Source organism: Ascaphus truei, chromosome 3 (genome assembly GCF_040206685.1).
Source record: "Ascaphus truei isolate aAscTru1 chromosome 3, aAscTru1.hap1, whole genome shotgun sequence".
Classification (NCBI taxonomy): domain Eukaryota; kingdom Metazoa; phylum Chordata; class Amphibia; order Anura; family Ascaphidae; genus Ascaphus; species Ascaphus truei.
Genome location: NC_134485.1, coordinates 112,168,705 through 112,193,034, shown reverse-complemented (window position 1 = coordinate 112,193,034; position 24,330 = coordinate 112,168,705). Strand labels below are relative to the sequence as shown.

The window sequence follows — 24,330 nt, the reverse complement described above, 5'->3', positions numbered from 1 at the left end:
CCTGAAAACATGACCTGTTGGGAAGGGGGGGGGGGGGGGTTGGCTTGAGGACCAGAGTTGAGCACCCCAGATCATTACCACAGTCATAATACAATTATCCAAATTGCATTTTCACCACTGAGGAATAGTGAGAGAAAAAAGCCTTAGGGCAAATAAATACTGTTATTGCAACCATTCAGACTAAATTAATGAACTTGCATGATTAATTTGACAAGTATTATTCATTTATATGCTAGTTGGTATGCTTTACTCTCTCCTTCAGCCTTTATTAAATAGGGTGAAGGGAGTTTTGCACAAAGTGTGCCTTTGGGGTTTGTTGAATAGGAGCCATTGATGCAGAGACAGAAGATGAAAATAATGAATAGTGACAATATTTATACAATAAATATTTCTGAATCCTATTTAATCCTGCATAAATCAGACACAGTAATGTGGAATGTCCCTATTCTAAGCATAGTTTAATGTGTGCATCACTCTGCACGCACTTCCGGTATAAATGAAAAGGTTTCTATCACTCTAGTCAGTGTTTTACTGTGAAATAAATTACTGGATATGCCATTGCGATCAATCAATCAACAGGTTTTTTTGTAATGTTTTTATATGTCCATGCCTAAGCCTAATGTATACGTAAAAAAAAATCACTGTTTGACATAGTTACCTTGTAGATGAGGTTGAAAAAAGACATGTCTATCAAGTTCAACCTATGCTAAATTTAGACAATAGATACTTATCCTCTATTTGTATTTACACTATTTTGATCCAGAAGAAGGCAAATAAAAAACCCCAGTGAAACATCATCCAATGCTGTTTCATAAAGGTCAAATAAAATTCCTTCCCGACTCCAAATAATTAATCCTTTCCATGTTTTCTTATTTGGTATATCCCTTTATACTTTTCCTTTCTAAAAAGATGTCCAACCGGTTTTTTTTTTTTAAAAGATATCTATTGCATCTGCCATCACAGTCTCCATGGGTAATGAATTCCACATTTTAACTGTCCTAACTGTAAATAACCCTTTCCTTTGTTGCCAGTGAAATCTCCTTTCCTCCAACCTTAAGATATCACCCTTTATCATTTGTACTGCCCTTGGGATGAATAGTTCGTTTGAAAGCTCTTTGTATTGACCCCGAATATTTGTATATAGTTATTGTGATGGCAGCGGTAAATGTGACTGCTTTTAATAAATGTCAAACCTGCCATTACACCTACCTGTCAGTAATACATTGGTGTTATGTTTGTATATATATATCTGTATTGTAAGCCTGGTTCCACCACTTCAGGAACCAGGAGTTCATGTTAAGTTCAGCTGGAATGCTGTAAAGGGGTCTGTGATCTTTCCAAGTAACTCTTTGCATGTAAATGTGTTTGTTGTTGCATTTCCACCCACCAATCAGGGGTTAGGTCATATTGTAAACACCTGGGGGGAGGGAGACCCCTAGCTAGAGCAGATAAGCTCAGTTTAGCTTTAGCTGTGAATTCAGAGTGCTTCACCTGAGGCAGCTGGGAAGAAGCCGTGAGTAACTGGGAGAAGCTGCAGAGGACTGCAGGGAGAAAGAACAGGGTAAATCTCTTTAGGGAGGTCCATGCACCCATGTTTATAGGGTAATCCAGATTATGACAGTTATCATATCCCCTTTTAGACGCCTCTTTTCTAATGTAAACTAATTTAAATTAGCTAGCCTCTCCTCATAAGTCAGACTCTCCATCCCCTTTATGAATTTGGTGTCTCTTCTCTGCCCCTTTTCTAGTCCCAGAATGTCTTCTTTATGCCCAAAACTGTACTCTATTCAAGGTGTTGTCTTAATAATGCTTGTATCACTTTCAGATCAAATCCCTTTTTTAATTGGCTAATATTCCCAATAATATGGTTACCTCATATTTAAACTTACTCTTCCTGTACAGTAATTAGACTCTCATATGAGAATCCTCTTTAAACCTTTAAATTATTCTCACTACCAACTCATCACATAATGTATATTATTGAATTGACACAAGAAAGTTTGTTACTCCAAATGTAAGTATTTTACCAGGCAAAATCTTGATCTATTATACATTGCAAACTACATCTTCAATACTAAATTAGAATAATGAAAGGTAATTGTTAGAAATATAGTTTTATGATTTGTCATGATTTTTATTATGTGCCATATATACTTTGTTTTGCCTGTCTTGCTAAATGAAGACATGAAGCAGTATCAAAAGAAATCTTTAATGTAATTTAACAATGCAGTACATATGTAGCCTGATTAACTTTCCCTGCAAATATCACAGATTAAGGGCCATATTTACCAAGAGGTACTATTACATAAGAGACCTTAGGGACTATTTGAAGTTGTTTGTGGAGTTGTAGGACAAAATCATTGCGTGCACAGGAAATAGCAGGTTTGTGGCACATAAAAAAAGTAATCAATTTAGACTTGTAAAAGGATGACTCGACAGGCAGAGCATAGGAATGTGAATGACTAATTTATTTAAATTAGATAAACACGGGGCGTACACACATTGCATAGCACCGTTCTTGCATTAGCCTCCAATTTAGAGTATATCTAATGGCTGTTCTAAATTTAGAAAGGCATCGTCATGCCTTCTGATGTATTTTTGAACAAGTACCAACTTGCATAGAATGTTTTACTGAAGAAATGGCCCAGAGAACAAGGGAAATAATTTTTAGAGCTCTTCTGAGTTTGTTCTGGATGCCTCATGAGGTTACTGATTCATCATCAGGATCAACATACCATAGGTACTGGCCAACATTTCACATTATCCTAAAAAACGGTAGATCTTACGTTGATGCAGAAAAATATCACACCCCAAAAATATTTGTTTGCTTGAGACAGTCATTAAACATGCATGAAAAAAAGTTAGAATCTCAATATCATAATTTATAAACAGATGATAATGACTCTTTGGGGGAATCCTTGATGGAGAAGGATTTAGGAGTGCTTGTAGACAGCAGGCTTAGCAATAGTGCCCAATGTCATGCAGTAGCTCCAAAGGCAAACAAGATCTTATCTTGCATCAAACGGGCAATGGATGGAAGGGAAGTAAACATAATTATGCCCCTTTACAAAGCATTAGTAAGACCACACTTTGAATATGGAGTACAATTTTGGGGACCAATCCTAAGAAAAGACATTATGGAACTAGAGAGAGTGCAGAGAAGAGCCACCAAAATAATAAAGGGGATGGACAATCTAACTTATGAGGAGAGGCTAACTAAAGTAGATTTATTTACATTAGAAAAGAGGTGTCTAAGAGGGGATATGATAACTATATACAAATATATTCGGGGACAATACAAGGAGCTTTCAAAAGAACTATTCATCCCACAGGCAGTAAAAAGGACTCAGAGCCATCCCTTAAGGTTGGAGGAAAGGAAATTTCACCAGCAACAAAGGAAAGGGTTCTTTACAGTAAGGGCAGTTAAAATGTGGAATTCATTACCCATGGAGACTGTGATGGCAGATACAATAGATTTGTTCAAAAAAAGGTTGGACATCTTTTTAGATGGGAAAGGTATACAGGGATATACCAAATAAGTATACATGGGAAAGATGTTGATCCAGGGATTAATCCGATTGCCAATTCTTGGAGTCAGGAATGAATTCATTGTTCCCCTTAATGGGTTTTTTTGTTTGCCTTTCTCTGGATCAATAAGTAAGTATAGATATAGGATAAAGTATCTGTTGTCTAAATTTAGCATCGGTTGAACTTGATGGACCTACGTCTTTTTTCAACCTCATCTACTATGTAACTATGTAACTCTGTAGCACCCAATTCTATATCCTATCATAAGCACAGAAATAACATATGCGCAGTGTACACCCCTGATATTTCTGCATTGCCTAACCAACTTTAAGGCAATAATTCTATATACTCCAGAAGAGGTGCCTAGGCAGTTTTAGCTGAAAATCCTAATTGACATCAATGCAGATTTTGGGAAAAAAACAGGGCCAAACGACTTGTTTGTAATATTTAGAATAAGACTTTAAATCTGGGCCCTTTCACATTAATGGGTAGTAAGGGGTCTTTCAGTATCATAAGGTAACTTATGGAATAGTGTTTTGCCATGGTCTTGCGACCCCAGAATTTTCACATCTGAACATAATCATGAGGAATGTTAAGTAAACTCTAATTGTAATTTAACATTTAGGTGAAATATTTGAAGGAAAGGCAGTAATACTGTACCATTATGTCTCCAACTCTCCATATTATTATTATATTTGCCATTTGTACACTTTAGAAAACAGTCTGTTTATAAACAGACTTATTATAAGCCACATTTGGAGAATATTACCATTCTTTTGCCTGTTCTAGTAATACAGTATGCAACATTTATGTATTTTAAGAAATATTTAAAAAAAATTGAGGTTTAACTGCAGTCATGTTGGAATATCGCAGACTAAAAATATCAAAATGACAACCATTGTACTCAACTTGACATTGGAAGTGACAGTTTAACATTTTCACAAGATATTTAAAAATGTAATTATCAATTGCTTCCATTTTTTTAATAAGTGGAGTTTTTATATATTTTATAGGATGTGCTCCTTCTAAAGGAATTTATTACCAGTGAACCAGTTTCCATGTGCTGGACAGCTGAATGAATTAAAGCTGTAATATATTTATCTTCACCTCTAGGCCATCTGTGCAAATTTGATGTTACTGATAGTGTCAAAATGCAGTTACAGTGTCTTTCATTGCCTCATGTAAAATTAAACAAGTAACTAATGTCTACGTAATATATACCTCAACTGCAGTGTACTGTAGTTAACCCTAATTGAAAATCTTCTGTGTAACAGAGGTGTAGGATTAAAGATGTAGTGGACATTTGTGTATTTAGGAGGCAAATATTTGGTCCCATAATGTTATTGTATCGGTATACTGTAACTGATGTAAAACACCATTATAACACATTATTGAGGATATTTTCAGTAAAATTACAATACCAGTTGTCAATGGTCTTTCAAATAAATGGCTACTAAGGATTGATAATAGCTGTTTCACTTTAATGAACTTACTACATACTTTATCAATTGAGGAGGGACATAGTTCAGGAAGAAGATGATTCTCAGGTACAGAACCCTTTACATGAAAGGACACTTGACTGGGACTTGGTTAGGATGCTCTTGAACCTGAAATCAGCTAAAATCTTATGACATGTAGATTATAAGGTCAGGAATTACAAGGGATAAGTATTTGGAAGGTCATGCATTATATCAAGGGTGATACATTTGTTATCCGGTTAGAATTTCTTCCTGAGTGTTTTGTGGGGAAGGGGGCAGCAACTTGTGTGTGTGTGTGTATATATATATATATATACATACACACACTTATACATATACATTTTAAGTTATGGTGGGTGAAAAAGGCAACAAAAAACTGCACCACAGACCTGATATTCTTTATTGGCTATATATTACATATATACACCATAATACTAAGTTGGATTCCGTCTGTTTGTTTGTATGTCAGAAGCATCGAAATCTCAGAAACGGCACCACGTAGCAAAACAAAACTTTTACTGTACATTCTGCTGCAGATTTGTAGGTCAGCGCAACTATTTTGAGCTTCCAATGTGACTCATCTCCCAAATTATGGACATTCTAAATTTCCCTCGGCTGTCCAGCAAATCCATTAGAGCAGGAGCATGGGGCGAGGGCGTGGCTACTAAGTGAGGGGGCGTGTTCTTGCCTGGATCGGGGCTGTGTTTGTGTGTCTCTGTGTCTCTGTGTGTGTGTGATGTGAGATGTGCGGGGGAGATGGTGCCAGCGGGTGGCTGGGGGGGGGAGATGTGCCAGCTAGCGGGGGAAAATGTACCAGGGGGGGAGATGTTCCAGCTAGCGGGGGGAGATGTACCAGCAGAGCGGGGGACATGTGCCGACAGCAGGGGGAGATGTACCAAGGGGGGGGGGCAGGAAAATGTGCCGCCAGCAAGGGGAGATGAACTAACAGGGGGGGGGGGCAGGAAGATGTGCCGGCAGCGAGGAGACATGTCACAGCAGCGCGGGGAGATGTGCCGCCAGCAGGGGGGAAGGGCGGGGACATGTTCCGGCAGCGGGGGGAGACACACACACAGACAGACACACATATACACACACACAGACACACAGACACACAGACACACACAGAAAGAGACAAATCTCACCCCCGCACTACATCCAGCAGCAGGGGGGGGAGGGGGACATGTATTCAATATTACATTCCCCAGCCAAAGCCGGTGCACAAAAGCTAGTATATATATATATAAATAAATAAAACGGAAATAGCCGTGTTAGTCCAGTTGCGATAGTGCAGAATAAATTAGTTCTTCAGTATTAGGTGATACCTTTTTTATTTGGACTAAGAATTTATGTCATAGGACAAGCTTTCGAGAGTTCTCCTCTCTTCCTCAGGTCAGCAATACTTATTAACTTTGTTAATCCAAATGGTAGTTTTTTTTTATGACAACATAAAGTAAAAATTATATAAGACTCTATCTTCTGTAGATCCCACATGGAGATCTTCCAGAAGGTGATGACATTATTAAAGCTACTGTGGGAAACAATAACAGGATTATTTGTGTGGGCCACCGTTGTGTAAGATACTATAGGCACTGAAGATTAAAAGTAAAAGGACTTGTATTTATTAATGCAGATAAGTCTCTTTAACTCTCTGTACTGTACTTTCCAAATGAAAGAAATGTAAAATAAAAATAGAATGCTTTTTCAAATATTAATTAATTTATTATACGTAGCCATATCATGTAGAACATTACTGCACTACAAGCAGGAATATAATAGCTAGGAAATCAGCAAAATAGTATGAGTGCTATTGTTAAGAGTTCCAAGATAAACCAAAACATCACAGGCCCCTTTCTACAAAAGAGCCACGGGACTGTTAAAAGCAGTTTTCAGTACTTACTAATTTGGTTGGTAGATGCACTGTAGAAGGCATTGACAGTAGTAGGGCTGGTGAACCATCTGCATGGAAACAGATGACAATTTATTTTCCAGGGTACTTAACATGTTCATCATTACTCCGTTCATTTCCCCTTGATGTTTAACAACGTTTTTAGACTTCAAAACATGTGCAAAACATGTCACTAATGTTATCATAGACAACTATTCACATGCTAAGCAATAGATGTTGCAGGACTTACATTATTTAGTGTGTTTACTATAGATGAAACTTGTGTACAGGTCTCATAGGTCTCATTTTGAAGTTTACTTAACCCCATTTAGAGCAATGAAATGTTAATGTTGATAAATGTGGTTACATTTTTTTTTTTTTTTTACCAGACGGGACATTTTATTTAATAATATTTTCAGTCCATCAATTGTATAGACTCTAAATTAATTGAAGACCCCGAAGCTCCATGTAGTTCAATTGGAAATGGAGTTAAATAATGAAGCTTAACTGCTTACAGGATTTGATGTTTTACAATTGTTGATTAAAATCAGGAGCATTTTAGATATTCTTGAATGCATAATTATTGAAGCTCATCTACCACTCGAAATGAGTGCAATAATGTTTAAAGCAAGTAGTGGGAAAAATAGTTAATAAATCTTCTTTACAATCATCTCAGATATTATTGTTAAACACAATATATGCTCTTTGTTATTGGAACAAAACCAAAACAATACTTATATCATTTGCTAAGATGTGCAACTGTAATTCATTAGGTGTAGTTTATGTAAATGTTGAAATTATTCAGTCATGGTTATTAACTTTTAAAAGGATTTTTTGAGCTTAGCTTCACCCGCCTCATTTCCAGTAGTATTTTTTAATATTGCCTAAGTGGTTGGTTCCACTAATCATATCAACTTACTAGAAATCTTAATCTCAGTTAAAACCATAATAAACCAAATCAAGTGTGTTTTACATAAAAATTGAAGCTCGCCTAAGAAATATGGATGAATTGAACATTCTAAAGAGCCATCTCGCCATTTAACAGCAGAGACAAACTCTTTGTATCCACGACACTACATTAACCAATCAGAATATTGCCTATATCCTTCTGATGGAAACGTTCCAGAAAAGGAGAGAAGAGGATCGATTGGCCCGAAATAGTTAAAGGGAAGGAGGCATAATGTGGAAGGGTATTTGTAGAAAACATAGGGAGATTTTCCTACCCATACAATCACAGACTTTAACCTCATAAAAAGCAGACTTAAATATAACATTTTCACCTTCAATTATTAGAAGTAGATTCTATTTCCATCAGATTTTTGTGACAATTGACAACATTCTGGTGACATTCTGAGCAATGTGAACATTTGCAAAAATATAGAAAAACGTGACGTAAGAGACAACTGAAATGTTATGAAGCAAATTTGAAGACAGTCACATTATAGAGCTGTTAATAACTTAAATTATAGTGTTCAGACCTTTCAAACCCTCATAGGTTTGTTTTTCAAGTGTACTGTGTCAGTGATGCTTAATAGAAATGGGCAATTTTTTACTTAGAATTTTAATCCAACCCAGATTGGCCAGTTCCTTTTTCCTTTCAGCCGCGGATGTTCACTGATCAGTCTCAAGAAGTCAATTCCTTGGAGTTTTCTATCACTGAAAATCCGCTGTGTCAGATTAGTAATCAGACCCTGAAAACTGACTCCGAATCACAGAATTATAATAAGGGCAGGAAGAGCCTAGGAGGATTATAAATAGTGGTGCAGTTTCAAATTGAAGCCATTGTGTTGTAGGTACTGCAGGGTGTATATGTTGGGTTGGTTAGGCCAGGGGTGCTCAACTCCAGTCCTCAAGCCCTCTTTACAGGTCAGGTTTTCAGGATATCCCTGCTTCAGCACAGGTGTCTCAATCAGACCCTGCTTTAGCACAGCTTGCTCAATCAGAGACTTGGGGCCTCATGCAGAGAGCAGCGCTAACAGGGAAAGCGGCATGTATTGGCGAAATCTGCCTTTAGAAAGGCAGATAATGGGGAGTTTTAAAAAAAGCGCCATTTTTTTTTCTCAGAATCTCGCCGCGCGGCTGGAGAGAACAGAAATCTCTCCAGTCTTGAAAACGGCCGTATGCAGAGAGCAGCGAACGCCATCTAGTGGCTGTTCGCGGCAAAAAAATGGCGCGATTTTCAACATTTTTCCTCTCCACCAAGTAGCTGGCGCTCCGCAGCCGGTGGAGGAGAGAAAAAAAAAAAATCGATTTCTTTCCCACTAGTTTCAACAGCGCTCATAGCGCTGTTTGAAACTCTCCATATGCAGAAAGGATTGTAAATGCAGTTTTATGCCCTTTCTGCATATGGAGAAAAAAACTCTCCAATAAAGCTAAAAAAAATTCCCCTCTCCAATTCTAAATAGCGCTGCTCTCTGCATGAGGCCCTTGGTCTTTGACTGAGCCATGATTGAGCCTCCTGTGCGGAAGCTTGGATATCCTGAAAACCTGACCTATTAGGGTGTCTTGTGGATTGGAGTTAAGCACCCCTCCGTTAGGCTGTTGCTGCTGTATTCCTATAGCTCAAACAATCCATTATTTACTTAATACAATTTGTAGTTTAACCATTAACTTGTGAGTGACTGGACTGACCCCTGTCTGTGTGTGCCCAGTGTCCATTCCTGGGCTGTGGCATGCCTGAACTTAGTGGTCCTGCACTGTTTCTCTGTCTAGTAAATTAAGTACAGTATATTGCAGTATATTATTATTTAATAATCATAATATTAATAAGAATTCTGATTTTTTTTACAACAAATCAATCCGTTGTAGTTTTTTTTTTAAATTACAATCTGATGTCAGATTCGATATAAACATGGTCTGTGGACTGTATTTACATTAAGTCCAACATTGGGTTATTTACAATCTGAGAAGCCGAGCCTTATGGATGGATTTAAAATAATCGGATTTGGAATGAAATCCTGGATAAATCTGAGAAGGGGATTTAGACCATTCTGCCCATCTCTAATGCTGAAATACTACTTGGATATAATTTAACGGTTTCCTCAAACTTAATCTGTTTGGTCTCAGCCCCATGCTGATGTCATGTGTAAAATCATGCTAAACAGGAAGAAAGGAGAAAAAGATAGGGCGCATTGAACGTGGGAGGCAAGGAAATATCATGGATAACAGTGACCTTACATACAAGGGAGGAGCCAGAGGAACTGGAACCGTTCGCAAGTCACTATGTTGACAAAATTAAGTCTTAAAAATGATAGAAAATGCATTTAGGCACTTAAAGCTTTTTAAACATGTTATACCTGAAATGTATTAGTTTGGTGCCATGAGGCATGGCACCTCACAGAAAAAACACCCATACACTTTAATAGGGATTTTAAGCCCAAAACAGCCCTCAGATGATTCTAACAAAGGCAGACTGGCCATTCATCCTAATTGCCTAGCAGTTGGTTGAATATCAATTTTGGTTGTGGATTTGAACCTCTTAATTGGAAGTGATGGGTGTGACAGTGAGGGGGTAACCAGGCTCACTAATAAAGGTTGAGCCCACTAGGTTGCCCCGAGCTGTGTTTGGGGGTCATAGAGTGTCAGCTCTTGGTCCTGCATGTTGTACATGTACCGCTATGCAATGTTTGTAAAATGTGCAACCATAAGGATAAGGGGGCAGGGGGCAAGGTATCCCCAGAACAGTGTATGGGTCCCTAGTCTCATGGGGATGCCCAGTTCATGCCCAGATAACCCTAATCCTAGTATAAGGGGTTCAGGGGGATACTCCAGTCAGGTATAAGACTGTGAAGCTTTTAGAAAAAGTCTAAGTTTGCAGAGTGTAAGGGATGTGGCTAGTGGGTAACACAGCTCAGATTTTCACTCTATCCCTCACACCAATAGACTTAGGACATTTTAATAAGAACATTTATAAAATATATATTTTTAAAGCTGGTATGTTTTAAAATATGTTATACTTATACATTGTACATAAGCTGGGTCCTTTTACTGCAGAACTCCACATGGGGCTTATGAGCTACCAGGGTGTGGTGCCAGGGTGTCCTAAGTCCATAGATCAAAGTGACACCTTTTGCCAGGAGTGTGAACAGACATCTGTGCAGGATGGCTGAGTTAAATGTCCAAGTCCTGGGCTGATTACAGGCTCTTCCGACCAGTAGTCACCTCCCTAGACTAAGAGGCACCTGGCCTCTCCATGAGAAGTAGACAAGATGGCGATTTTCGCACATGCCCTTTGCTATACTGAAACGTAGATGCCAGGCATCGCAAGACTGGCAAACATGTGAATGGCTAGCAGTAAAGTTCCCACATTTGTGGGTTGGCAGTAATGCTGTGGGACTGACTTTGCAAATGCTTTAAAAAAGTTAGTAGCCAGCCCAGGAAGAGATCCCAAGACAGTTCCAAGTTGTGACTCCAAGCCCAAAGAAGCCTTGTGGAGCTAGCAAGGAAACAGCTGCGGGACGGCTGAGCAGAATATTTTCTAAGTCCTACTTTCAGCACCATTTCCAACTGACTTGTTAAAGACTTTATTTCGGTCAAGGAAGTTTAGTTTTTCAGCCCAAAACCCCAGTAAGTGTGTTTTCTCCTGTTTGTTTTTTGATTGTAATTCACTGTGCGAATGTCTGTTTCCAAGAACTAAATGCAATTTATTTTACATTTTGATTTTGCTCAATGATATGATCCAGGATAAAGGGGTAAGTACCTGGTCTCCCGTGACAATGGGGAAGGCAGTGTCATTCCCGGCTTAGGTGGACGGAATGGGAGTGTCTTTCTGTATAGTGTTACATGTGGCCTGGGCAGATAGAAGCTATGGGGGTACGAGCGGAGGGTATCCCTCAAGGTCTTAGAACATGATAACAGAGCAATCTGTCTGGGTCCCTAGTTTCTGTTAATGGTTTTGTTTATTATGTTGATTTGTTATTAATAGACCTGTGACCGGTTTATCCCCCCAATGCGTTATGTAGTGTGGTTTTTGGGACTCAGGGGAAGGCTCAAGGCATGGGGTATGTCAAGGAAATTAAACCTGCTAAAAGTGGTTCCCACTTCTGGAAGACAACATCAGCAAATGCAAAAAAATAAAAAAACACAATAGCCATGGATATTTTCCTTTTTTATATTTGGTGCAATAATGGTTTGATAGTTAGACCTCAAATAAATCCGCAAATGGATTTGGTCGGTTTTAATTCACACGAATTCATCAAAAACCACCGTTGGATACAATAGTTTTGTAGAATCCAATCCGTGGATTCAGCGATCTGTTGGTGTATTATTAAAAATCCACAGAATCGGATTGAATTCTTCAAATCCGTCAATGGATTGCGGAATCTGCTGAGTGTATTGGCAATAATAATGAAAAAATCCGCAAAACGCGAATCGCCCTTTTTGAGATTGATCCGCAGAAATCCGTGGACTAAAGGAACCGATCGATCTGCTGTGAATCCAAATCCACCCCAAAAATTTGCCCATCTCTAGGCGTGAATATGCTCAATCTTCTTCACTGCCTCAAAATACTCCCTAACACACCCATTCTCTGTTTGCATTCCAGTTTTGAAAACCAACTGCCTCCTCTCCTCCTCCTCCGTTTTTCCTTATGTGGGCTATCAATCTTCAGAAATGGAAGGAAAATCAAATCTCTAAAACTCTAATTGAAAATTAAGTTCCTTCCATAGCAATCTCTTCAAAATTATTTCTTTTGCATACAGAATAGAAAAAGTAGTTTTGGTATCTTCATCATTTTTAAAGGCCTAGTTACTGTAGAGTTGAGATATAATCTTGAAATAAATCATTTGACCTACTCTTTTCTAGAAATGTCTTTTCTCAGCCAGGAGAAATCAGACTGGGCTAAAAAGTGGAGGGTCTGTAGCACATTTCCAAAATAGTCAGATTCCGAGAATTTCAGCTGTGAAGGTAAAAAGAAAATGTATTAATTCATGGTAGTAATATTGACTATTCTAAACAACAAAAAAATCTTTAAGATATGCAGACACTTAAATATTAATAATATAATAAATATATAAAATATATAAAATATATAAATATATAAAATATAATAAAATGAGTAAGTGATGTGGGTTGACTATGATAGTATAGGTGTTCCATTTAATCTTCATTGAAGCATCCAAGTTTAAGATTATAGACAGAGACAAACAGTATTTTCAGCAAATAGAAGAGAATGCAGCGCACCACGATCCAAAGAGAAGAACAGGTCTGGCCAAAAAACAATCTTTATTGAAGAGTCATAAAAACAAGGGATGCAGCCCTTCTACGCGTTTCGTGTCTAGCACTTTATCAAGAAGTGCTTTCACACGATATACAGAACATTTAAATAGCAATGGCTGCCAAATCTCGCGATACCTATGACGTCACAGCTCAACCGCGAATATTGCATTCCAGCGCAGGTGTATACCATAGGAATGAGGGAACATGCACCCTGTGTCAGATTTTATCACTCTCCTGTTGGGTGTCCCTTTAAGGATGATGTGTGGGCTGACATATGGATGGTCACTCCCCCATGTCAGACGGGGGACATATGCGCTGTGGTAGGATTAATTTACATTTTTTCATGTATTTGAGATATTGTGATGCCCTATTTCTTATTGCACCACCATTATCTCGCGCATGCACATGGAGGCGGGGTGGGGGCGTATACAGCCATTACCAGTGTCCATCCCTCTTTTTGGGGCACTCCCCTATGGGCGTTCCCTATGAGTGGATGTTAGGACTGCATTATGGCCAGTCACTCCCCCACGCTGGGCCTCAGAGCGCATGCGCTAGATGGTAAGTTTTCATTGGCCGCGGTTGAGCTGTGACGTCATAGGTATCGTGAGATTTGGCAGCCATTGCTATTTAAATGTTCTGTATATCGTGTGAAAGCACTTCTTGATAAAGTGCTAGACACGAAACGCGTAGAAGGGCTGCATCTCTTGTTTTTATGACTCTTCAATAAAGATTGTTTTTTGGCCAGACCTGTTCTTCTCTTTGGATCGTGGTGCGCTGCATTCTCTTCTATTTGCTTGACTTCATCTCTCTTCAGCAGCACGCGGTGGAGGGGAGACTCTGGTTGCTGAGTGAATACTGTGAGTACTCAGGGCCAACCCAATGAGGTAGGGGAGGCTGTTTCTGGACAACCTATCCCAGCCTTCAGGGTATCTAGTGCCCCATTGCTTTATGCCCAGTATATACACCAATTAATGCATTGATATCCAGAGTGTGCTCCCCTCCTTCCTATATATAGTACACTTTGAGCACCTTACTCCACCAAACAAACAGTATTTTCAGCTTCATGGACTTTATAGGGTCCGAGGAATTTGTAAACTACGTAACTTTGTAAACAACAGTGAACAATTGATCAATTCCAGTATTTAAATCTATACACTGTAGAGCTATGTTTACACAAAGAAGTACACTGCCATAAAACAATGGGTTGGAAGGTATCTTCCAGTGCCGGATGGTATCTTATACTGGAAGACTGCTAAGTAAATATGGGTTATAATATTTTAATAACCATTATAGGCTAAAGCAGTAAAATTCCGGGCATTGGAGGCGCATGCGCGACGGCAAGGAGCATGGTCGCCTAGGTTAAGAGCTCCGTGTCTCGCTTGCTGAAATCGATAGCTGAAACCTAACAAAAGCACCCATCCAACTGAAAGTTTCATTAAATAAACCCCACACAGTCCCGAGATGTCCAGAAAAACCCCCAAAGTAGCCAGAAAGAAAGGATTACCGGAGTACTTCGGCTGTGCAGGGGCGAGTGGAGCAGGGGGAGAAATGGCACCGCATTCAAATGCCGGATCGGAGACTGAGCCGGAAGGCGAAGGAGAGGAGCGGGACAACCCGGCACTGCGGCCAGTTAGACAGTGCGATTTAGATAAACTGTATGACAACCTAAAAACACTACTTCAGGCAGAACTCAAGGACCTAAAGAAAGAGGTGTCTGGTCTGGGGGAAAGGACAAACACCCTAGAGAACAAAGTGGATCAATCGATCAGGGCAATAAAGAGGCAGGATCAGAAATACACGGGCCTACAGGACCAAATAAACGAACTGCGGGAGCGCCAGGAGGACTCGGAGAACAGGGACAGGCGCAACAACCTCCGGATCAGAGGGGTCCCTGAATCTGTCCTGGACAGCAAAGAGTTTATCTCAGGGAGGCCCTGCTCCCTGATACCCCAAAAGAGTATCTGGCGCTAGATAGGTGCCACAGAGCCCTAAGAGCCAAGCCGCTACTGCACGAACAGCCAGGGACATTGTGCTCAGGTTACATTACTACCGCACAAAAGAGGCTGTCTTACACAAAACAAGACCCCTACCTGTGGTGGAACACGAGGGCGCGAGAATGTCCATCTTTCAGGACCTGTGCCCGGAGACGTTGGCCCGCTGCAGAGCCCTGCTACCAATTACAAAAACCCTAAGAGAGAAGGGGGTAAGGTACAGGTGGACCTTTCCCTTCGGCCTACAGGTAGCAAGAGGCGGCAAAGCGTTCACCCTCCAAGGGCCAGATGAGAGGCCAGCCTTCCTCCACAAGTTGGGCCTAGGAGAAGCCCCTACAGCGGTGGACCCAACTAACCCACTCCCGGAACCCATATGGGAGCAATGTGCAAGGGCCCCCAGGGAGCAGAGGGAAGCAGAACAGTCTTAAAACCCCCACAAAACAAAATAAAATAAAGTTGAGCCATTTGTTGATGGACTTTCGTTAAGTTACTAGAAAACATACCCCCGGGCCCCGTTGAATCGGTACTACAAGTCGGACCCCACCCCCTGTAAAGAGCGAACCGAGCCCCCACAACTCAGCAGCGGACGGTCCACGAACGTCCACCACGCACTAAAGATGAAATTACCATCATAAAATTTTCGGCCTACATTTTCTGTGGTAGCGCCCCCCACACAAGATGGCGAAGACACCCCCGTTGGCGGGAATACACTGTTTGCCGCAGGAGCAGGACGAGAGTGGAGAGCGGGAAACAGGAGCAGGCGCACGCACCTCCACACTGGTGAGAGACGAGATCCAAAATGGCCACCGCGTCACGGAGTGGAACCATCTTGGAGGTGGCGCGGAGCCTGCCCCCACTGTCGCAGGCGGACGACATCACAGGCGTAGACAGCGCTGGACGAACGGGAGGGGAAAGATGGCAGGCAGCTTAGCAAGAGGGCAGAGTAGGTATACGAGGGAGCAGTAAGTAAAGAGAGGAGTATTGAAGGAGTAAAGCAGGTGAGAGTAAGAAGGTAGGACAGAAGGTACGTGAAGCAGGGAGAAAGCAAGTAGTAAGGAAGTTGAAGGATATAAGCAAGTGTTAGAGTAAGAAAGGAAATGAGAGGTGAGGGAGGAAAGAAGTAGATACAAAAGCAAGGCAGACGGGGAGGGGACGTGCATGATGGGAGGAGGGAGTGGTGACTGGTAGCAGCGTGAAGGGGGAAGTGAGGATTGGCATAGCAGGTAGTGGAAAGAATGAGTTAGGGAGCGGAAGTTATAATGAGAGGGAGAGAAAGAGAGGTGTGGGTCAGGGACGGAGGGGAAGGAAGAATAGGGGATAGGCGATGCTAAGCAGAGATAGATAAAAGAGGGCATCCAGAGCGGTAGGAGATAAGGGAGGGCGGGCGAGAACTGAAAGGGAAGGGGGGAAGTGAGTCCTGCTGAGGTTTCGACACCGGGCATCATACTAGAGCGAAAAGGGAGAGGAGAGGGCCGGGGTAGCCACTAGTTGATAGTTGACAAGTTAGGTTTCGTTAATATAATACCAGGATGAGCGAGGCAGGGGCAGAGGGAGGTGACCTGCTTCAAAAATCCGCATGGGCCACACACTAGGGGGGAGGAGGGTGGTTCTCCTGGGCCCTAGTGAAGTCCTTTGGGTCAAGACTCTGGGGGAGGGTGACCCCCACCCCAAGTTACACCTGGACTGCAGGAAAAGAGTCCAGATACCCAAAGGCGATGACCTCGTCGAGGAGGCTACTTCGCCAAGACGTCGAGAGTTATTATTATATAACGCATTTTGTGTGTTGTTCTTGTCCCCCCCGGTGTGCCCCTTTGTGTGTCCCCCCTTTTGTGTCTCTGTAGGTGAGGAAGAGCGGTGCAGCATTACAAGGAAGAGAGGAGGCTTCGGAACTGGCCCAGTCACGCCAAACAGGAACAGATTTCAGCAGACACGTCGACCCACAAACTTCAATGAGTAAGGAACTCAGGCTAGTATCCCACAACGTTAAAGGGTTTAATAACCCGGCTAAACGCAGAGTCGCCTTTCGAGATTATAAACGTAAAGGGGCAGAAATTGTATTTCTGCAAGAAACACATTTCTCACATGGCAACTGCCCCAAGTTCCTTGATAAAGATTATACGACACACCTTATGTCCTCCGCGAAAGTCAAGAAACAGGGGGTGGCCATACTAATCCATAAACGAATACCGTTTGTAACCGACAAGACATTCAAGGACAGGGAGGGTAGATTCCTCATCGTGTGGGGAGCAATCCAAGGGTTCCCAATCACACTCGCAACACTATATGCCCCCAATGACACAGCCCCAGACTTCTTTAACACCTTCTTTGGGAAACTTAGCAAAGTGGCCCGAGGTAATATCATAGTTGCGGGAGACTTGAACAGGGCACTACGTGAGGACCAAGACAGATATTCATCCACTAACGTAACACATAGACCTGATGTACTAACAATTAAAAAGGGTTTACGTGACTGCAAACTACTCGACATATGGAGGGAACAACACCAGAGAGTGAGGGAGTATACCTTCTACTCATACCCACACAACACCTATAGCAGGATTGATTACTTCCTTGTATCCAATAGAATGGTCCCCGGGGTCTCTCGCTCCGAGATCCATGATATTTCATGGTCTGACCATGCATCTATAGAGCTGCGATGCACATTAATCCCACTAGACAGACCTAGAGCGAATTGGAAGTTAAATGAGATCTTGCTGAAAATCCCAGCCCTACAGGCGGAAATTGGGGATAAGCTCAAACAATATTTCGAGGAGAACGAGGGGAGTGTGGCAACACACTCCACGCTGTGGGAGGCCCATAAGGCTACCCTCAGGGGGGTCATTATGAAGCTCCATAGCTGGAGGGAAACGTGCGTAGGGCACGTAGTGATGTTGTAAGACTCCTACTGGGCACGTAGTGATGTTGTAAGACTCCTACTTGGAAGTCTTTTTATTCTAAAAGTGACGAATCTACAGCTGACCAATAGTTACACTCTCATAGTTTGAGTGTGGGTTTCACAAACTGGCACTTATTTGCTGTGCCTGTGTATATATGTGCGGTGCCTAAGGCTCATAACATCTGCGGTGATATCTGTGTGACTCTGGTGCAGTGTTGGGTCAGGATATTAGGCTTTGCCACATTTGAACCTGCTCGCTTAGGGAGCTCCACCTTTTCTGCTGCATACACCTCTAGTCTCTGTCTGGATCACACTATATCTATGACAATCACTATGTGTATTTGACCTAGTACTACCACCTTATTAGGAGCAGTAGTCTGGTATTAGGACTTTTTCATACCTTACTTTCTATTTAGTGAGCTCCCTACCTATGATTGTAACTTCATGCACCTATCTGGTACTATCAATATATGGGATTTATAGGTGCAATTAAGTTTTGGTCCTAGGTGGTCTACCTATACCACGGCTGTATCTGCCTTGTATCTCCTAGATTATTAGCTTTATTTGCTATTCAGTGGCTTAATATCTAGATTAGATGGAAGACAGTCGTCAAATTTAATTTAATCTATGTTTAATCTTGGTTACACCTACATTATCGGTAATATATGTTTTATGTAATGTCAATAAAGGTTATATTTTAAATGTATGTGGTGTGCATCTCAGTGAATTCTACTCTGAGTGAACTGCCTCCTTCCTGATTCACTTCAGTTCACAGGTTTGCACCCACGTGATAATTATCGAATTTCCATTAAATTAGTATGGTCCCTAGTTGATCACTCCCTATCCCTTTCTTTGTTTTTGTAGTCCTCCCAAAGATGTTATATCTTTTCCAGAGTTTTCCTATCCCTTTGGTACAGGCCGACATCCTCTCCCTGCAGTCACAAATAATGAAATTTATTTGGAATAAGAAAAACCCAAGAATTGCTAAGGGAATCTTAAAACGTCCCACAATAAGAGGAGGTTTAGCGGTGCCTTGCTTGCAGGCCTACTACAAAGCAGCCCAATTAGGGCAGATTCTCCAATGGCACACTGACGCAAGCTTACGGAGATGGGTAGAGTTGGAGAGGAAATGTTGTGCACCAATTGAAATTCGAAACTTAATCTTGCTACCCAAAGGAGGGGTACGCAAGATGAACATACCGCTGCAGACCATGGTCAATTCATTAAAAGTTTGGGAGGCCACGAAATTCAGATGTCAGTTGACTACCAGAACTTCATTAATGATGCCAATTGTGGGCAATCCAGACTTCGCTCCAGGCCTGAATAGCAAAACCTTCTTGATTTGGACTCAAAAGGGGATCACCCGTCTTAAGGATCTTGAGGGCATAACGACCATACAAACCTTTGATCAAATTAAATCTTCTAACAATATCCCAAACAGCGAATTCTTTAGGTACCTCCAGATCAGAGATTTCTATAATAAAACGCCAATTAGACCGGCTCGAACAAATTTTGAGCAGCTGTGTTCCAGAGATACGGACACAAGAGATTCACATCTAGAATGTACAGGGAAGTGATCTGCCCGACGACGACCAACGACAATAGACTGTGCTACATGAGACGCTGGGAAGAGGACCTAGGGGAGACATTAGAGGACGACGAGTGGGACAGAATTATTCAGGCTGCTGCAAAAAGTTCAATCTGCACCACATTAAAGGAGAACGCATATAAAGTCCTTATGTGGTGGTATTACACTCCAACCCGCTTAGCTAAATTTGTGAGAAGCTACTCCCCTCTTTGCCCTAAGCAATGTGGGGAGGAAGCAGATCTCCGACATATGCTGTGGTCTTGCACAAAGATGGCCCCTATTTAGGAACAAATTAGAGATTGGATTCAGCGGATTCTCAGTTTGGAGATCCCCCTGGACCACTGGCTGTTCCTGTTGGGCAGGCGGATCCAGGGTCTGTCAAATGCAGCGCATAAATTGATCGCGCATTTTGCAACTGCTACGAGATGCGAGATCGCAGCATTATGGAAGCAACAAGAGATCTCAATTAACCCCAAAATCAGAAACAGGATTTGGCACGTATGCAGGATGGAACAATTAACAAGTTTAGTTAATGGCTCCGGCACAAACTATCTAAAGGTCTGGGAACCATGGTTGGCCCAGTTAGACATCCCAGGAGTGGATGCCGCCACAATTTTGCACTAATATATATAGGTGCGTTCTCCTTTGAGGGCAGAACAGACGACACGACATAGTGACTTACTGATAGCAGACTGCCCCACAGGTTTAGAGCTGAAAAGAGGACACATAGGAAGAGCCCGCCCCAGAAAGCCACCTCAGTCGGCGCCGGGCACGGTGGCCTACGGTCAGCAGCAAGATCAGAAACAAGAAGCATCCGCCTCTCACCCCCTCCCCCCCCCTTTTTTCCCCCACCCCAGTCCCCTTGTCAGGTTCGTCTCGTCCTTTCTGTAACGTTGTCTGTAGATGTGTGTTAGAAGTGACTATACATGTGTTTGTTTACAATTGGAATCGATACATCGGGCTGTGTCACATTGGTTGTACTTGCAATTTCCAATAAAAATTTAAGTTGGAAAAAAAAAAATTCCGGGTATTACTGAAATCCCTGCTCTCTGTTTGGTTAAAATTCCGGGCATTATTCATTCAGTAATGCCCAGAATTTTTGCAGCTTGCAATGTGTTTATTTCCAGCCAATCTGCTTTTTCTTTTGTCAGAAAAGCTCTGAGACAGGGCAGGGGATTGGTCAGGATGCAGGAACAGCTCTGAGACAGGGCAGGGGATTGGCCCATAGGCAGCAGCAGGCAGTGACTCCTCCCCCTCCCTCCGTGAACCGAGCTGACAGATTCAGTTGAATAGAGGAGAGAGACTGTGTGTAGTTGCAAAGTAAGTAAGTGGCTGTCTGCAGTTTGTTTGTGGCTGCAGTTTCTGTCTGTCTAGTGTGTGTGTGGCAGCAGCAGCAGTGTTTATGGGTGTAGCAGCAGCAGTGTTTGTGTGTGTGTGTGTGGCGTGCTGTTATGTTGTATGTGTGTGTAGCAGCAGAGTTTGTGTGTAGCAGCAGTTTGTGTGTGTGTAGAGCTGCTGTGTTGTGTGTGTGTGTGTGTGTGTGTGTGTGTGTGCGTGTGCGTGTGCGTGTGCGTGTGCGTGTGCGTGTGCGTGTGCGTGTGTGTGTGTGTATAGAGCTGCAGTGTGTGTGTATAGAGCTGCAGTGTGTGTGTCTGTAGAGCTGCAGTGTGTGTGTATATGTGTGTGTGTGTCTATAGAGCTGCAGTGTGTGTGTATAGAATTCGTGTGTGTGTGTGTGTGTGTGTGTGTGTGTGTGTGTGTGTGTGTGTGTGTGTGTGTGTGTGTGTGTGTGTGTGTGTGTGTGTGTGTGTGTGTGTGTGTGTGTGTGTGTGTGTGTGTGTAAAATGATAGAAAATGGATTACTGGACAGAGACAATTTACCACAAAAGCCAACAGCACAAAATAAATTAACAACATGACTCAAGACGTGCAGTATCAAGATTAGGGGCAAAACTGACACAAATCCAGTCCAGTGTGATATCAGAACTGTTAGGAGTTAATAATACACATATTTTAAAGGAGTGTATTGCAATCTGCTCCCCTGTTTATACCTTTTCTCCCTTTGCATAAACCATATACAGTACAGTGTGTCTTCAAAACATGCATGTCTTCTTTAACAATGCGTATGGTGTTAAATTATCACTATGGTCTCTAATAATTAGCTGTGAAGTTGTCATCCCCTAATTCTTGAAGATTTCAATTCCAATAATTCTAAGAAAGCTGAATACGTCCAAAACAAGAGAAAGACAGCGTCACTGTGTAATCATCAGGGCGGGGGGGGGGCTTATATTTTAAAACAATATAATGTTGCTATTGGCAGAATTGAATCAGACTGATTCAATATGCATTAAAAGAAAGGTAAAATAATAACTTGAATGCAATAAAAGTCTGTTTCATTCTTATTACCAGTGCTATAAGTGATTTGAATTAAAAGCTCAAAATAGTGTTTGTTCTGAATTTAGAACATTCTAAAATCGTATACACTTAAAATTTCAAATCTGACAGGTAGATTTATCTCAGGATCTGCACGTAAGCACTTAAAGCAAACAGTGTAAAAAAAAACCTGTGTGCTCCAATGCAAAAAGTGTATTTCTACCGTTTGTCATACCTTTAACTTAGTTATGCATGAGATTTAAAAATCCTTGAAGTCGTTAATGGTCATGAAAACCTCTGCCAGGCAAAGTGATTTGTTTTTTTTTTTGCATTTTAGTCCCATAAAAGGTAAGACTACCTACAGAAATACTATAGGTATTAGCAAGAATGATGGGATATATGTATGCAAACAATATTTCAGTGTCAAATTTTAATATACTGTAGCATCTCATAGTGCTAACGCAGCAAGGCGACTTTCTCCAATATTTTTCCAGTGCATCAGCTTGAAATTTAAGGGTTACATTTACTTTAGAATTAGTTAGTGAAGAGTTACTTGATCCACATATTACATATTTCATCATCCATCATTTCCCCCATGATTTTGTAAAAAAAAAAACAGGGGTGATAACAATTCCTCTTACAATCTGCGTGCAATGTAGGACGCTTGAGTAATTACTAGAGATGGGCTAATTATTTTGGCGGATTTGGATCCGCAGTGGATTGGCCAGCTCCCTTGATCCGCAAATTTCTGCAGATCAATCTCAAAAAGGGTGATTCGCGTTTTGCTGATTTTTTTTTTTTTAATTCTTATTATTGCCAATACACTACGCGGATTCACCAATCCGATAACGGATTTTTAAGAATCCACCAACGAGTTGCTGAATCAGCGGATTGGATTTTTCAAATCCATCAACGGATTGTATCCAATGGCGATATTTTATGAATCTGCCTAGATCAAAACCGCCCAAATCCGTTTGCGGAATTCATACTGCAAAACGGATTTTGGGGGGAAAATGAGAGAAAATCCAGGAAAAGGATTTGTCGGATTCGCCCATCTCTATTAATTACCTTGTGGCTCTCTGGGATCATGATCACGTGATCATGTGGGTATTCATACCATGGTAGTGACACACCGTCTAATAATGCAAATGAAAGAGGAAGGTCTCCCACAGGAAATCAACAAAAAAGTGATGACATTCAATTAACGTCATTAGGGCCACCAGTGTGTAGGCCCATATGATATTAAGAGACGGTCGTAAGCATAGACATAGTCAAGGTGGGGCCTGAGCACGCAAGGCCCGCTCTAAAACCCCAAATTCCTAACCAAAAAATCCAGGCTCTAAATGATGCACTTGCCGGCTACTTCTCGCTAAACAGCTCATCAGCACTCAGCTGGGCTGACGGAACTCATAAGGAGGCATCGTTTGCAAAGACTCATTGCTTCATAACAAGCTCACTATGTTGGAGGCAGGTTGTTCTTGCTGCTGTTACCTTCCTGGTTCTTCACTCAGCCTTCGTTATGACTCTGGTTTGCCTTACCATTCTGTTGTGCCTGCTCCTTACCATGACTCTGGATTGCCTGGCTACTCTCTGCCTTCCGCCAGCCCTAACCCCCTTCTGTGTCCGACTACTCTCTGCCTTCTGCCAGTCCTAACCCCTGCTTTGTCCGACTACTCTCTGCCTGCTGCCAACCTTGACCCCCTTTTTCTACATACTCCTGCCGTCCCGGATCCTTGGGTTCCATTCCAGCTGTCACTTCGTTCCCAGGTACTTTATCTGACTCTCCCTATGGATAGGAAAGTACCCTTCATAATTTGCACATCACCGGCCTAGACAGAGCAATGCTGGCATGGGTGCATGTGGGTGCAGCCCTACTTCCTTCCGACGGTGCAAAGTACCCCACAACCAACCCAAAATGCCCTACCTCGGGCAGAGCCGTGGCTATGGTTCTAAAAGTTAACAAGTTTCTTACTTTTTTATGCAGCTTCATGTCACAAATGGTGTAATGTGTCACACCAATATTTTCTTTGTTTCATACTGTAGCTAAATCCCTGTTTATCCTGCCTTCCACCTACTAGCAAGCTCTAGTGCTCTAGTTTAAAAACATAGCATTAACCAATTGCAAATAAAAACAAAATTGTGTTGAGCACAGATTGGCACAGTACTTCCACCATGGAAGATTTAGCATCAAATACAAATTGTATGTTTAATGGATGCTCAAGCTAGTATATTGAAGCACTGATACAGTAAATGCAAAGCATATATTTTTATATCCGCAATAACTATCTGTATAGTTTAGGTGGAAATCGATACTCTATGCTTATAGAATAACAAACATGCAAAATGCATTCCCTCAGTTACAGTATTTTGTACCT

The 24,330-nt window shown here is 41.6% G+C and overlaps 1 protein-coding gene across 1 annotated transcript in view; it reads right to left on the bottom strand.

Annotated features, from left to right (window-relative positions):
- The window catches only part of PHEX (phosphate regulating endopeptidase X-linked), a 302,776-nt gene that overhangs the window by 56,025 nt on the left and 222,421 nt on the right, over positions 1-24,330 (bottom strand). The window contains exons 14-15 of the mRNA XM_075589362.1: positions 12,684-12,787; positions 6,904-6,962 (exon numbers count right to left, since the gene is read on the bottom strand). Coding sequence (XP_075445477.1) covers positions 6,904-6,962; positions 12,684-12,787 — 163 coding nt within the window. The remainder of the gene's footprint in view (positions 1-6,903; positions 6,963-12,683; positions 12,788-24,330) is intronic.